This window comes from Falco punctatus, assembly GCF_963210335.1.
Source record: "Falco punctatus genome assembly, chromosome: 1".
Lineage (NCBI taxonomy): Eukaryota > Metazoa > Chordata > Aves > Falconiformes > Falconidae > Falco > Falco punctatus.
This window is the reverse complement of record NC_137580.1, coordinates 4,712,085-4,728,926: the sequence shown is the minus strand read 5'-3', so window position 1 is coordinate 4,728,926 and position 16,842 is coordinate 4,712,085. Positions and strand designations below refer to the sequence as shown.

Below are 16,842 nucleotides of genomic sequence, written 5' to 3'. Positions count from 1 at the left end.
GTCAGGGATGAAATACCTCTGCGCAGATGCCAGAAATCCACAGTTGTTGTTTATGCAACTATAAAGACTCTTCAGAAAACACACATATCCAGAAGTAGTTTAACACTGAATAGTCTTGGATTGGATCGGCCAAGAGCTTGTTGGCTTTTTTTGTTGTTGTTTTGGGTTTTTTTTTAAGATCTTCCCTCCCCTACCTGACCTCAGCAATTCATAGGTTTCAAGCTGCACCTGAGGAATCCCATCTTTCCAGCCTAACCACTTACACAAACCCTCGCATACTGCCAGCCACAACTCTCTTCAAATTCTCACTATTCATTAGTTCTTGAGCTTCTGTCACATTTTTCTCACCTCATTAGTGCCTGCAAAACTCTTCTGCCTCTGAGTAACCGATACTTCTATTGGTTATAAACAGAGATGTAACAATTCCGATCTATTTCCTACGGCCCAGCCCAGGTGCCACTTAAGGGCAAGGCTTCCCAGCTACAGCTGTTCTGGAACACAACTCACTAAAATTTCCTCTGCGCTTTGTATCCCAGACCACACATCTTGCATAGGTGTCAGGAAAACTAAATTGGAAAAACTGGTCTTAATAAATGGTTGTAAGTAATCAGATAAATAAACCAAGGCCTGGCGTTGAATCTCACACCCTTCAGCATCAAAAGCAGCAATGCAGCCCAGCATTAACTGCCTTTGCTGAAGGGTGTCCTTGCTTTCAGACTGTTCTTCACTCTGCCTGCTAAATCAAGTCGTTCGTTGATGAATTAAGAAAAAGTTTCATTTCCTGTAAGCTTCTTAGGCTGTATCATCTATGCAAAATGAACCAGGATGTGTTTTAGGAGTTTTTTGGCGCTTTACGTCAGTTGTGTCTGTTGGAAAACATCCTGCGGAGCCCACAGGTTTAACCACACAGGTTTAACCACACAAATCCACAAGCATTACTCTCTTGTTTTGACTGTTGCCTCTGTCCCTGTTGCTATAGAAACAGATTGCGATGCCAAAAATGGAAGGATGATAATCATCTGGGGGGAAGGAAAAGAAAAAAGCAAAAAAAAACCAACCAGCTGGGAATGCAGCTAAAGATTATTTTAAAAGCACTCTTGATGCATTTTGGTCTTATATCCCTTTTTACAGAAGACACAGCCAGAAGCTACCAACAGAAGTGGAAACAATGCCTTACATTTTGGGAGAAACCAGCTACAAACAGCATCTTTCCTCAATTATCCCTCAAAATACCGTAGTATCTATATGGGGGAAACCAACTAAATGACAACGAACAGTTTCTGGCCTCTGGAAGTTAAGTGCCATTTGGCAGACCGAAGCTTCGCAGCCTAGTGCCCTCGTTAACTGAACTGCACTCACCGTTCCTGGGTTTGCCCGTATTCACTTTCGGTCAAGCACTTTGGGCTTCTAAATTTAATTTGCAGCCAGCCCAGGCGGTAGCAGGTGAGGTCCCGTGGTCCCCAAAGCACAGCCTGTCCTACCCTGTCACCTGTGTCCACATGGCCTGGCCACCAGCTACCTGAGAAAGAAGGTAGACTTGGAGAAGGGACAGGTAGTTCCGACGTAGATGAGCTCCACAGGAATGGAAATAAGGAGCCTTCTGACAAGGACATGCTAACTGCTGAAAGAAAACAAACCAGGGTAAAATAATTGTGGTAGGAATAGATCAGCAACCAAATAGCTGCCACCCTGAAGGTGGTGGATCCCCCGCCCGGGATCACGCTGATACAGATTAAACCCAGCACAGGGTGGGCAATAAGGAAGGGCTCATCGTTAGCTAGCAGGTGCTTTAAAGTAACAGAAATTAAATAACTGCTAATATATGCAAAGATAAACAAGAAATTCAGGTAACTGCCCAAGGAGATGAAAAGTACGTGTTGAAGAGGCGCCAGAGGGAGGAGATGCATGTTCGGAAACCTGATGTACTTGCGGGGCTTTGTATAACGAGTACCGGGCTGCTCGTTGAAACGCTGTGCGCGCTGCACCCGGCGCCGCAGTCACGAACCTGCTCGGGTTGTGGAGCTCGGTTCCCCGGGACAGCGGGGGGGACACCCGCCAACGGCCGCTTCACAGGCCGGCCGAGCCCCCCGCAGGCCCGCGGCGGCGCTGCCCGGCAACCGCGACCGGGCGGAGGCGGCGGGGCCGCCCCTCGCCCCCGCGGGAGGCCGCCGGGGCGCAATGGAGCCGCGCAGCGAGCGCCCGCCCCGGGCCCCGCCCGCCCCTCGGGAGCCAGGTAGGCAGCGGCCTGCCCGGCCGACACCGACCCCGACCCCGGTGGGCTCCCCCTGCCTCGCTGCTTCCAGCCCGCACCGCAAGGTGCTCTGCGACCTGCAGGCCCCGCTCCTGTTCTGGTTCGTCTCCCGGCTCTTCGCGGCAGCAAGGGTCAGGCTGTCGGCACGGAGCTTCTCCCTTCTATAAAATAGCCCTCGCTGGCGCCTTAGTCTTAAAAAACGCAGTAAGAAGTGACCCCACCAGCTTCAGACACTCAGTGTGCTTACTGATGCTGTTCCATCTGTTTTGGGAAAAAAACCCAGCCCAATGCATGTCTGTTTGTCAGCAGGGCACGGCAGCCGCATGGCTCTGTTTGCCAAGGCAGCGGAGGTGCTGGAGAGGAGAGCGGCAGGTGGAGATCCTCTGGCACCTTTTCTGAAAGGACAACTGTACTATGAAGAGGTTTGTGCTTTCCTTCTTCTAAGTAAATATTATAAAGCTGACAATTTTCAATACCGTTTCCTTGGGAAAAGAGAGACCTTTAAAAAAAACCTACAAGAGATGCCTGTGTCTTTTTTTTCTCCTGGTGAAAATCACAAGGTGTTCCCCCTAAATAAGGTTTTCCTACACTTTCCCAAGCATCTAAGTGGTGCCTTCCAGTTGCCTCCCAGTCTCCCAAGGACCAGGTAAGCCAAGCGGCGGTCTACCCCTACAGCTGACTTCCAAGCCGAGCTGTTTCTTGACCAGCTGACTGACCAAACACAACACGCTGCATTTTCAGTTACACGGTACTGGTCCCTGACACAAGGCACAGCTTTCCATCTTTGTCCCCTACCTAGCCACTAGTTTCGATGCAACAAGTTGAAACACGTTATCTTGTCCCTGCCCGCTTCGGTCACCCATGGATTCGAAAGTAAATGCTCAGGGAACAGGGCCAGACTGGCTGGCAGGTGAGCTTAAACCACAATTCCTTGTGAAAATTAGAATAACTCAGTTCAGGAAGATGGAAAAGAATGCAGTACGAGCACCGACTCACGTATCTTCAAATGTGATGCGCATGGATTCGGTACTGTGTATAATGCAACTAGTGGCACGCTGTAAATCAGTCTCAGGGTTTGCAGCAGGGGCAGAATTCACTCACTCAGGGTTTCTGCTTCCTGGGCCCTGTCCTTAATGTTTCTGTTAATGAATGGCCTGATTTTAGCATGATCGTGGCTGACCCCATCCAGAGCAGAAGACTTTTGTCTTTCTTGATGAGCTGGCTTGGATGTCCATGTTATATCTTGCTGTCCATCCCTAAATTTATTCTTTGAGCAGATTTTGATTTCCAGATTTTTGTACGTAAGTCTGTAGTGCCTAAAAATGCATATTCTCATAGTACTGCAATTTCAGGTGTTAGAAAAAACATCACTGCCTGATCAGAGTCATATGACCCCTTACAGCACTAAATTCTCAGGTACAGGTGCCTCCCACACTTCTTTTTCTGATGCTCAGGCCAGCTGGTTGTAAAAAGGCACTTGGTGGTTGTTTTTTTTTCCCCAGAGTTCTTTAAAAAAACAAAGCCCATACAGTCATAATGGCTAAGCTCCTGAGACAATTAATAGTTTGGACAGTATTAACAAGGGGCATTTTGTCATTGTGAGGATGTTTGACTGACTACTGCGCAGTTCTAAGCTTTTGCAGTCTGGTATTATCAAAACATACAAAAAACTTGAAGGAAAAGTATGGAGAAGGGCATTTTAATTTCAGTATTGTTTTTACCTAGCATGCATAAAAATATTTTAGTAAGGACAGCAGGCTCAGTTAACTGTTAAATTACAGTTGTTTGTGTATTTTTAAATATAGTTTCTTTGACTTAATGCAGAAGCATATACTCTCCAAGATTCTTTCTGAAAGTATCTCTGCGGTTGCAGGTGATGCTTTCATAGGAAGTGTGGGGCAGGCAGCTGGGTCCATAAAGTCTTCAGACATGCAAGTTTAGCCTTTGTGAAACCAACCCTTAACTGAGATGTAAAAGCAGACTCTTAAACCCTGGAGGTAGAAGAATAGCTCACCTAAGTTAAGGATGTCAGATGGATAGGGCAGGGCATCTGAATTAGATTCTTATCTCCTTAAACTAAGAAGACTACATCTGGGGGAAGGAGAAGGTTGTCAGAATGTCTTAATTTCAGAGATGATTGTATACCAGTGCTTATATTTAGGATTTTTGTAATATATATATAAAATGAATGAAAACCTGTTTGAAAGTCCAAAGTGCTTCCACCCTATCCAACTTCCTTGCGGTTATTGACTTAGTTATATTTCTGTTTTCTGCCACTTCTATGGTTGCAATTCTTTTTCCTTTCTTCATGAGGGGAAATGCTCCAGGTTGAAAAACTGTAAGAGAGTATACACTGGAAAATTAAGCTGCTGTATGTACTCTTTGTTCTGTGTAGTGCATCGTTTATGCTGTCTTTCCCAGGGATTGTATGAAGAAGCATTAATACAATTTGAAAAAATCAAGGATACTGATTTTCAAGCCATGTATCAGCTTGGTGTAATGCATTACGATGGGCTAGGCACTAAAGAAGACCCTGTGAGTAATCTAGCTGTACACTTTTTACTTTAAACGTTAGCTGATATTATTAAAAGCTGCTTTGTAAGCATGATTATGTAGTTTAAAATAAAGTCTTTGATTTAGAATTAGTTTCATAAAGTATAGATATTTACAAAGAATCATTAAAGGGAGGGGTTCTGGGCTGAAGGTGTTCTAAAAAATGGCTATAAAATTGGTTTGTCTGAAAAACTTAATTTGGATTTTAAAATACAACTTCTGAGGTTTTGTTTGTACTTTGTGTGGAAGCTATGTTTAAAAATTGCTATTAATCTTAATTTCTAATAAGCAGTACATACAAATTAAAATAAAATGCGTAAAAATGAAAATCAATAACTATTTCAAAGTGTAAAACATCTGTTGCACAAAGATGTTTTTAAGGTACTTTCTGTTCTCTTAACATGGATGCTAAAGAAGATTGCGCTTTTGCCAGTGGTTGACAGTAATATTTTTAAATTAGGCAAATGAAGAATTACATTTGCAAAAGTTTGAAAACTCAAAATTCAAGAATTACATTACAAAAAAGGAAGATAAAGGAATGAATTGCTATAATAAGAAGAAAAGATTACATTTATTGAAGATGATAGGATGAAAGAAAGGGTAGATAACAAGATGGAAGGGCAAAATGATGAATTAAACAGTATATTAACACACCAGACTCTTCTCTGATGCTTACAGGATTGTCAGCAGAGCAGAAAATATTTTGCTGGTTTTCAGAGGCGGTTTGCCTGTTCTGTATGCCTGTATAATTACCATATTGGTTTAGCCACAAATAAACATTTCAGTAAAGTTTCATTTTTGTGTATTATGAGAGGTGAATAAAAAAGAAACCTTTTATAAAGGGCTAATTCTACTGTATTTAAACAGGATGTCAATGCTAAATTGCAACAGTGTAAATCTTGTTTCCAAAACACTTCTGAGGCCCTTGGATGATAGACAATACAGCTCCTCATATGCAATGTTCTCCACTTGCTTATCTAACATTATTCTTTTGTCATCCATTATGAATCAAACATATTTTTAATGGAGGGACTTTGGAGCGTACTATTGTATCACTTTGCCTCCTGCTAAAGTTGTTTTATGATTTCAGATACACTATGCAATATGAAAAAGTTTAGAGAGGTCTAAAATTGAAAACATAGCAAGTTTAGGATGTGACATTAATGTATGTAAGAACAAGAATATTTTTCAGAAAATTTTTATCAGCGAAGAAGAGTACTATAATATAGATGAACATTTATAAGGAAATGTTTCACATTAAAAATACATTGAGAATCAAAAATCCAGGTTCTGATTAGTAACCAAAGATGAGTTCTGCTTTGGTATGACAGTGTTCTCCAGACTGTCCAGCCAATATGCCTCAGACTTCCTTCAAAGCGGAAAAAATTACCTGTCTCACAGAAGTTAGGATGAAATAAAGAGCCTGAGAATCCACTCTTTGCAGTCTGAGTGTAATGACTAAAATGTCTCAATTTTAGGAAAGAGGAGTGGAATACATGAAGAAAATATTCTACTCTGATTCTCCGAAAGCAAGACACTTGAAGTTCGCAGCTGCATACAATCTTGGCAGAGCATATTACGAAGGATGTGGTGTTAAGCAGTCAACTGAAGAGGCCGAAAGGTAATGGCAGTCAGCAATTTTCCTGATGAATATAAGATGCTGTGTTACTTACAGCTTTCTTTGTCCCCATTTTCTTAGGTTATGGCTTATTGCTGCAGACCACGGAAATCCAAAAGCAAGCATAAAGGCAAAGAGTACTTTAGGAATGCTTTATTCTGCGTCAGATGTAAAAGATCTGAAGAAGGTAAGGCCCACTTGTACCTTTTCAGTGTCATAAGTCCCAAATAATTTCGAATTTCACAGGAAGATTACAGTGATGTATTTGACTCTGAAAGTTCAATTTTAAGTACTGGTAGGCATTATTACCCATGTAAGCCTGTATGAACAGCCAGAATCCCTCATTTTGACTCACTTGACACTGCCAGCCAAGATTATATATTTTTTTAAAACTTTATTTTTAATATGAGTATCTGTGAGAATGATGGAATGAATTTGTCAGCTTTGGTAACCTTCATAAATCAAGCAGGTGTCACTGATTGACATCTCTGACCATAAATGACACAAGTTTAAAACCCTTAGAAGGATTCTGCTTTCTTTTATGTATAAGCACTTCTTACAGGATGGTTGATGTAAAAGCTTTTATGTAAACAGTATGCAACAGAAGCAGCTAAAGTAAATATATTCTCAACTTTGTGCCTCTTGTTTAGGCCTTTTTCTGGCATTCAGAAGCGTGTGGCAATGGAAATCTAGAATCACAGGGAGCACTTGGTCTTATGTATCTCTATGGACAAGGTGTACATCAAAACACCAAAGCTGCTTTGGAGTATTTGAGAGAAGCAGCAGAACGTGGAAACATCTATGCTCAAGGCCATCTGGTGGAATATTATTACAACCGAAAATTCTATACAACAGCTGCTGCATTAGCCAAAAGGTAAAGTTAATTTTGCTGTATCTTTTATTATGGTTATTCATGTAAGACCATGTAACTTGGATTAAAATGATTAGTAATTTCATACTCTTGTCTCTCAAACTCAAGAGAAAGAAACAGTTGAGATAATGAATTGCAAAACTTCATCTTCAAAGAGGGATGATCACAGATGAAATTAATACTATAAGGTTCTTAATTACTTAGTACAGTTGAACTTTTCTTTCTGATCCTGTGAAACAAGAGAGTCTTGAACTAGAATGCCAAGTAGACCAAGCAGAAGTCCACATGCAACCCTACCTTCCTGTCTCCTCAGTTCACAATCTCCTCTAGGCTCCTGCCTTCACCAGTCCCTTTTAAACCCCTACAATCATAGAATCCCAGCTTGAAAGGGACCTCAAGGATCACCTGGTCCAACCTTTCTTAGCAAAAGTACTGTCTAGACAAGATGGCTCAGCACCCTCTTCAGCTGAATCTTAAAATTTTCCGGTGTTGGGGAATCTACCACTTCCCTGGGGAGATTATTCCAATGGCTCACTGTGAAAAATTTTCCTTGTGTTCAATCAGAATCTCCACAGAAGTAACTTGTACCTCTTATCCACATAAAGTGTTGGAAAAAGGAAGTCCCCACCTTCTTTGCAGCCACCCTTTAAATACTGGAACATGGTGATAAGGTCTCCCCTAAGCCTCCTTTTCTGAAGGCTGAACAAACCCAGTTCTCTCAGCCTTCCCAGTCCTCTGATCATCTTTGTGGCCCTTCTCTGGACACGCTCCAGCCTGTCCACATCTTTCTTGTCTAGCAGGGACCAAAACTGAACACAGTATTCCAGGTGTGGCCTTACCAGCACTGAGCAGAGTGGGATAACGACTTCTTTGTCTCTGCTGGCAATGCCCTTGTTTGCTCCTGTTGAGCTTGTTGCCCATCAGATTCCCCAGATCCCTTTCCACAGAGCTGCTCCCCAGCTGGGTAGATCCCAGGCTGTGCTGCACTCGTGGATTATGTTTTCCCAGGTGCAAGACCTTACACTTGTCCTTGTTGAACTTCATAAATTTCTTGTTAGCACACTCTTCCAGTCTATCCAGGCCTTCCTGCAGGGTGGCTCTCCCTTCCGAAGCATCCACTCCCCCACTCAGTTTGGTTTCATTGGCAAACTTGATCAGGGTACACTTTATCCCATCATCCAGATCACTTATGAAGATATGAAACAGTGTTGGGCCCAATATTGATCCCTGGGGGACCCCACTTGTGACAGGCTGCCAGTGTGAAAAGGAGTCACTCACCACCCCGCTCTGGGCGCAGTCTGTCAGCCAGTTCCCCCCACCCCCACCGCACCACACTTGTCCAGACTGCAACACATCAGTTTCTCTAGGAGAAGGCTGTGGGAAACAGCATCAAAAGCCTTGAAGAAATCCAGGTAGACAATGTCCACTGCTCACCTCGCATCAACTGAGCAGGTTACTTTGTCATGGAAGGCAATCAGGATTGTCAAGCACGATTTGCCCTTGGTGAACCTGTGCTGGCTTTTCCCAATCACATGCTTCATTTGATTTGCGATGGCTCCCAGGAGGATTCGCTCCGTAACTTTCCCAGGGACTGAATTAAGACTGAGGTAAGACTGATGGGCCTGTAATTTCCTGGATTGTCCTTTAAGCTCTTCCTGTAGACAAGGGTGATATTAGCTTTCTTCCAGTCTTCTGGGACATCCCCCCATCTCCGTGACTTCTCAAAGATTATGGCCTCACAATGACATCGGTCAGCTCTCTTAACACCTTCAGGTGGATGTTGTCATGGTCCATCCATTTGTAGGGGTCAACCTCCTGTAATAGTTCACATACCAACTCCTCCTTCACCAATGGTGGGTCTGTGTTTGCCTTAGTCCAGATTTTTGTTCCCAAGGCCTGGGGCCCAACAGGGCTGGTAAAGACAGAGCTGAAGAAAGTGTTGAGAATTTCTCCCTTTTCAGTATCACTGGCAACTAATTTACCTCTCCATTTAACAGTAGGCCAGTATTTTCCTTCTATTTCTGCTTGTTATTTATGTACCTGGAGAAACATTTCTTGTAGTTTTTTACATCTCTGGCCAATCCCAATTTGAGCTGAGCTTTTGCTTTTCTAACTGCATCTCTGTGTGCCCTGGCAATGCCCCTGTAGCTCTCAATGGGTACTCATCTGCTTTTCCGCCTCTGATATGCTTCTCTTTTGGTTTTGAGCAGGCTCAAAAGCTTGCAGTTAAGCCAAAGGGGTATCTTGCTCCACCTACTTCCCTTACCTTTAAAGGGGATGAGCAGTTTTACTGCTTCCAGGACAACATTCTTGAAAAATGCCTAGCACTCGCTTTCTCCTTTATCCTCCATGGAAGCTTCCCACAGAGTCCTTCCCAAATGAGCTCTGAGCGAGCTGGTTTGCTCTTCTAAAACATACCGCCTGTGTTTTAGTACTAACCTCCAGCGTGCTCAGCAGGATCCCAAACTTGACAATATTATGATCACTGCAGCCAAGGCTATGACTAACAGAAATATTTACAAAGCACATTTTCTTGGTTTGTGAGTAGCAAGTCCAGCAATGCCTCGTTCCTGGTTGGCATATCTAACATTTGTATGAGGAAGCAGTTCTCTATGCATTCCAGGAAGCTAATGGATGACATGTGAGCTGCTGTGCTGTTCTTCCAACAAATGTCTGGGTAGTTGAAGTCACCCATAAGAACCAGGTTCTGGTGACCTGAAGCTTAAGTAACCCAAATACTGCTTTGCTGGCCTTACTGTCTTGGTGTAAAGGGTTGACAGCAGACACCAACTGTTAGATCCCCCTCTGATCTTGACCCAGAGGCATTTGATAGGGTTTCCACAATCATCGTAGCTGACTTCTATACATCCAAGGTTCTCCATAATATAAAGCATGAATCCTCCTCTTCTTCCGTGCCAGTCTTTACAGGAACAGCCTATAGCCGTTCATCATGATTCTCCAGTCAGGTGAGCTGCCTCACCACATTTCAGTTATTCCTACGATACAGTATCTTTCTGACAGGGTGTGGATCTCCAGTTCTCCTGCTGTTGCCCAGGCTGCATGCACTGGTATACATACACTTGAAGTTGCTGGTCTTCTGGTTCTCATCTTGGGAGGCACCCAAGGAACATTTGTTGCTGTTCTGGTTGGTCTGGCTTATTCCACAGCTGGTTGTAATGGCACAAGCATTGCCACTTTGTACCCTGCCCCCCAGGTCCTTCAGTTTAAAGCCTGCCTCACCAAGCTGGCCAGCCTGCTGCCAGAGATTCCCTCGCCTCTTCTAGACGGGTGATCCCAACCCTCCTTACAGGCTACAGTCATCGAAGAACATCCCATTGTCATAAAAGCCAAAACCCTCATGACAGCACCAGCCACAAAGCCAGAAGTTGGGTTGCACCGTGTATTTCTGGCTGCACCCTTTCCTAGTCTGGTAAAATGGAAGAAAAGGTAACTTGGGCACCAATACTTTTTCACTTGCACCCCCCAGGGCTTTGTAGCCTTCCTTGACTCTGTCCAGGTTCCAGCTTGCAGTGTCATTCAAAACAACATGAAAAAGTAGCAATGGATAGTAGTCTGTGCTCGTGACAAGCTGTGGCACCCTCTCGGCAACACCTTGGACCTCAGCTCCTGGAAGGCAGCATACCTCTCATGACTTCCCTGTCAGGCTGGCAGATGGGCACCTCAGTACCCCTTAACAGTCACCTACTACAAGCACTTGTTCCTTTTTTCGGCGTCCACTGCGTGCTGCTGTTACAGTTTCTCCTTGCTGACCTTGCTTGCGGTTGTCTACAGCTGTTAAAGCTTCATATACTTTTTCGGTTGAGATACAGGAAGGCGTAGACTGAAGCAGAGTCCTGCTTTTGTGGGTCACCAGGGTCCAAGATGCCTCATTCTCTGTCGTGTCTGCCACAGCAGCATGGTTCTGCAACCGCTCATCTATCTCCACCTCACCCCTCCAGTACTGCAAAGAATACAAGCATTCCCACCATCTTACATCCCATCATTTCCCTTGCTCTGTGGCTCAGCGTGCTTTGGTCCAGTTCCTGTGTCCTTTACAGGAAAAGCAAGCATTGATACTGCTTGGGATCCTGCATTAAGCACTGTGAGTAGCACAGCCTGGGACCTACAAGTAGCTGCTGCACACAGTACCAAGTTACCACCCTTTAGTTTTCCGTTGCTGCTTACAGGGATGTGTACTGCACAGGCATTTTGAAGCCTGGACAAAAAAAAAAAAAAAAAAAGGCATCTGCATGCAAGCAGTTTCTGGTGATTGCGTAGAGGTACAGCTCTGAGCCACAATTAGGCAGCACTGACCGACCTTTTCACAGGCAATCGCAACTTCTGTTATAGGCTGCAATATTTAAAATAACCAGTCTGTATCAAGTTTCTGTATCTTGAACTACTCATGGAGGAGAAAAGCAACGTTCGTGACAGTTCTATAGCTGATCAACAGCACACTTCTGCAACAAACCTCCAGAGCTGGCCAGTATATGGTTAAAAATTCAATCTGTCCGTCAGATTTCAATTTGCTGGAAATAAGATGCAGACATGAGTGCCTACTTATACAAGCTACACATAGTATTATCCATGCTTTCTGTGGTATGTTTATAAAGCTGCTGCTGCCCAGCAATAAACACGTCACAACTTACCCTCTTAGAAAAGCTGCACCCTTGTATATATATGTCACTGCACAGCAGTACCTCCGGTAATTCAGTAGTTCAGGTGAATGCTGTTTGCTATACTCATTGCTGAGAGGATTGTTTTCTCTCTGAACTGTTTCTTTCCTTTTGCACTTTAAGTAGACTGATAGCCATTCAGTCCAGTCTAGCTTGTCTTGCTTGGAATGCATCCCCTCCAGTCAATAGCTACACGGTGGATTATTCAGACAAGTAAACAGTGCACTTCATCAGCTGCAATTGTGATTGCAGAAAATAGCAATGAAATCCCCTATACAGCCAGAAGTGACAATTTCTGTACCAAAAGATACTGCCACCATACTTGAAATCAGTTCCACTTAACTGGGATTGCAGTTGGCCTTGAGGCAGAAACCTCAGCAGTTCAACCAGCTGTATCAAGCATCAGTACCTTTTCTTCTAAAATTTTTCCTTCTATGTTCACACCAACTATGCAGTTTGTTACGTTATGTACAAACATACAAACATGACATGATTATGTATGGTAGAACCTCGCCTAATATTTGGAGTCTAGATCACCTACTGATACTTCACTTCAAATCACAACTTTGTTATCCCACACAGTTCTACTTACCCATTGCTACGGTAGGTTCTCGAAGTCAACTGCGCTGAACTGAGTTTTTGCCTGACTTGACAGGATATTGTTATTTGCATGAGCATTCTGTTGTGCACCTTTTGGAAAGGAAGGCAAAAATGCTATGCATCAGAAAACATAAAAGAGGTAATAGGTTAACGTTATTATATTTGAATGTTCTTGCCAATAAGCTTGCCTTTTTTTTTTTTTTTTTTACTCCTGTCGTGTTACTGCATTTGTTAATGGCACCAAATTAAGTGGGAGAACATTCCTCTCAACACATTAAAGTAATTTAACAAGCCCTGACTTGCAGGGGGTTAGTTCAGAATAATCTTTCACAGACATTGATTTACAGAGAGTAGCTACAAACTGCAGCGACTTGCACTTTTTTGTCAAGTCTGTGACTATTTGACACAACAACAAACTACAATGATGTGTGAAGCAGCATATAATTACTGTTTGTATCTGGAAAGGATATGGGGCTTGGGAGTTTCTGTTTTAAGTTTCTGTTTGTTAGAAAAAAACTAAATCAATTCCCACTTAGAAAATGATGTAACTAGTACTAGAGTAACCATGCTAGGCAATTATAGCCTGATAGTTAAAAAAAAACGTTCACTTTGTCCTCCTGATTCTTAAAATAGTTCTTAGTAAAAACAACATGCTGAAAATAAGGTGACAGCAAGCAGATGCATGCAGAAGATCAAAAATAATTGAGCTGAAACAGTTTTAAGTGGTTGTCGTAAGTGGGTCTTATAACCTGAGGCTCTCAAGTAAGTCTAGGATCTTCAGATTACTAAGATTTGCCAATATCCTAGCAAGAAGTTGGAATTCTAGAACCACGGACTGGTTTGGGTCAGCCTTTTAAACACCACCTAGTCTCAGCCCCCCTGCTGTGGGCAGGGACACTTTCCACTAGATGAAGTTACTCAATTGTATGAAGTAAGAGCTTTGCCCGTCTTCCATATATATATATTTATTTTGATGGAATACTTTAAATAGGAACAATTAGCATAAAATATGCTGCATTTTATAACTAATGTAACAATAGTGAAAGTGACTGCAAAAGTTACGTATTTGTTTTGTATTTACTATCACAACATCCAAATAAGACTAACTTCAAATCAAATACTCAATAGAAGAATCCTCATCAGGTTGCCACATACATGTAAATTTCAGCTTGTTTTGGATTAATGATGTAAATGGAAGGAGGCATTGTCAAGTCCTGTATGGTCAACTTTAATTATTGTTTGAAATAGCATTATCTAACTTAATGCTGTAAATTCCACAACAGGGTTACAGAAAATGATGACATCAAGATGCTAGCAAAGATAACTGATTGTCTTCCTAAATACATAGCCAAGGGGGTTGCTATGGCTGCTTTCTACTTGGCTCGATGCTTCCAGCTTGGCCGAGGTGTACAGCAAGATCAAGCCACTGCTAAAAAATACTATTCTAAGGTAAGCTGGGTAAGTCTTACAGACCAATGTAAGTCTCAGGAAATTGCATGATACCTTAGATTTGAGTCTTTAAACTTGCTGTTTGGTTAAAGATTCCAACATTATTTATGTTTAAAAAAAAAAAAATCTCTGCAAGAAAATTAAGAGTGATAAAATCATATTGAAACCTAAAAATAGTCATGAAAGGTACTATCTGACCACCTGCTTAAGCAAACAACTCTGCCAACCAACAAAAAAAAAATCTGTGGTAATCACCACTGCAAAGAGCTTGGTAACTTGCAAGATAAATTAGCCAAAAGATTTGAATAATTTTATCCCCGAATGATTTCCTGTCTGTCATTCTCTCAAGCTGAAAAAATTGTAACTTCTCCTCTAACAATTACAACCTTCATTAACCATACTTAATCAGTTGTAACTGGTTGTCATGCTTATTTTTATGTTTACGTTTTTAGCAATAGCTGAGCATCTACTGTCACTGATACACAGGGGAAAAAATAGGCCACATTTTTTGGTAATTCTGAAGTTTAAGTAAAATTTACTGCTTGAGGAAAAAGATCGATAATGGCTTCTAGGAGACAAATCCGATAAATATCAGTGATGCCTAAAGGTACTGTTGAGGCAAGATGATTATGCCAACTGAACAGAGCGTAGCAAGACTGGATCTGTGCTTCAGAGACTCTTGATTTTTGTGCATGTAGAGACCATTTGTTTCCTCAAGTAGAATAACTTGATGTCCAGCTTGGTGCAATAAATGGAGAGTTATGTAAATGATAGATTACAAATAACAGTTTTTGTGGCTCCTTACTCAGGTAAGCCACTGACAGAAGAGGCCTAGGAGAGCAGGTGGTTCTCTGAATACATACATTTTATATGTTTTGTTGTCCTGCTGTGGGAAGTGCTACAGAAGATAGGATGAGGCGCAGATGAGGAAAGAAATATGAACTGGGGTATAAGGCACACTGTAGCCAGCAGTCCTAGGTAAGCCTTAAGGCACAGAAGAGGCCCATCAGGATTAAATTGCTGCACTGCTTTGTAATTACAGAAAATTACAACTTTCAGTCATCATTCTGTAGCTATATGTCTGAGACTGATCTAGGAACGTCACTAACTTCTTAGTGTAAAAAGAGATGATTTCTATTGACTGGCGCCATGCATCTCTATATCAACAACAAAAGAGAAGGAGCAGAAAATAAACAAGGAAGCTACCCGAAGCCGTAACTTGGGACCAAGTAAAGGACAAGAGCTGTGGTTGTGTTCAGTTTCTTTTGTACTTGGAAAATATTCTGGTGTTAACTGTACAATTATACCCACTTAAAATTAAAATCATGTTTGCTTTTTTAATTAACTGCTCAGCTGTGGTTTTGACCTACTGTTCTTGGACCCAGTCAGTTTTGAAAGAGGCAAGAAAAAAAAAAAGATGGGTATCCCAGGGGGTACTGAAATAGATGATGGAAGTGAATGAAACTGACCCAGTCTGTATGCAGATTTGTGTTTCTGACTGGTGACAGCAGATGCCATACGGACAGAATAAAAACAAACTCAAGACTATAGTCTAAAGTACGCTCATTTAAAATACTGAATTTTTCTTCCGTGGCATCAGAAATAGGGATTTAAAGCTGAATATATTAACTCTAATACTTTAACAAATTCATTATCTCAGATAATGTCAACAAAACTTCAAAGACCTTATTAATGTTACATTGACAACATACAATTTTATTTTAGATATCAACTAGAGCTCCCTATTCTTTGTTTTCAAAGGCATGCCTTCTGGATCCTGGTGTTGCTTCTGACCTTGAACTGGCAGCCAATCTCGGGAAAATATAGTGCTTCCTTTAACTGTGACGGGTACAGAAATGTATTTCCTACAATAAACCATCTTTAATCTGTAGCAATTTTAGACTGTTCATCACTTACTGCCTGCTTTTCAACTTTCAATAAATTAAAGCAATTTACAAATTCTTTTTTATCTAAAAAAAAAAAAAAGGGAAAGCAAAATGCTTACACTCTTTCTTCAGCTGAGATGAGGCAAAGGCAGATGTTTTAAAATGGTATTGGAGACTTCAGGTTTATTAAGGACACGTTACTGGGACAGATGTCCTGTGTTGTCTTCATGTGTACTGATAATGGCACATGAATCAAATCAAAACCAAATAAAAATTTCTTTTCTGCATTTTTAGTACTTAAACATTACATTTTAATTTTCTTGTCTAGTTTTCACATACAACCCATTCACAGGTCAGAACCATTTTTACATCTTGTGAGTGGTCTGTATACTTTCTTTCACATGTTTTTGCAATGTCTCTCAATCTACTCACATGTCTTAATGCATTTTACTCTTGGACTGCAGAGAGTCTAAGTTAGAAATCGGCCCGTACGACACTAAACTTGACACGGTTTGAACTGTAAACTTTGAAAACGAGCAAATACTAACAGAACTATGAAAAAAGCCCACTAGTATGGCAACACTGAATATACATGTCCCCTGCACAAGGCCTGTACTCCTCAGTCCTTCATACTACACTTACACTGCCTCTGTTTGTATTGGAAATAGTTGAAATCTTTTTGGCTAGGAGTGTGTATGCCGGAGCAATGTTATGCTGAATCTTTTATCAAAAGATACTTTGATTAACTGCTGGTAAACTTTGCTGATTGCTATGGTAAGCCTGAGCATTTCTAAATACCTGTTTATTTGTAAAAGCTTGCTTCTTGGGATCTGTACCACAGCCTAGAACTTTCTTGAATCTGTTGGAACAGAAGGCTAGATGTTACTAAAAACACTGATTTACATATAGCATGCAGATTTTACGTACCTTACAATATA

At 41.7% G+C, this 16,842-nt stretch overlaps 1 protein-coding gene across 2 annotated transcripts; it reads left to right on the top strand.

Annotated features, from left to right (window-relative positions):
- Window positions 1-1,361: 1,361 nt before the first annotated feature.
- On the top strand, window positions 1,362-16,766 carry LRP2BP (LRP2 binding protein). 2 transcript variants are annotated; one of them, XM_080373786.1, is made up of 8 exons: window positions 1,362-2,233; window positions 2,561-2,673; window positions 4,673-4,786; window positions 6,283-6,425; window positions 6,504-6,609; window positions 7,073-7,296; window positions 13,853-14,018; window positions 15,780-16,766. In XM_080373786.1, the coding sequence occupies exons 1-8, from the start codon at window positions 2,179-2,181 to the stop codon at window positions 15,843-15,845; spliced, it is 987 nt and encodes a 328-aa protein (XP_080229912.1). In that variant the 5' UTR covers window positions 1,362-2,178; the 3' UTR covers window positions 15,846-16,766. The 2 variants fall into 2 exon arrangements, with proteins under 2 accessions (XP_080229912.1, XP_080229911.1); XM_080373785.1 differs by having other exon boundaries at window positions 2,558-2,673.
- Window positions 16,767-16,842: the final 76 nt, after the last annotated feature.

Coding starts and splice junctions, on each gene's coding strand:
- LRP2BP (XM_080373785.1), top strand. CDS start 2,179: ATGGAGCCGCGCAGCGAGCGCCCGCCCCGGGCCCCGCCCGCCCCTCGG. Junction 2,234..2,557: donor GCCCGCCCCTCGGGAGCCAG/GTAGGCAGCGGC, acceptor TCTGTTTGTCAG/CAGGGCACGGCAGCCGCATG. Junction 14,019..15,779: donor CTAAAAAATACTATTCTAAG/GTAAGCTGGGTA, acceptor TTGTTTTCAAAG/GCATGCCTTCTGGATCCTGG.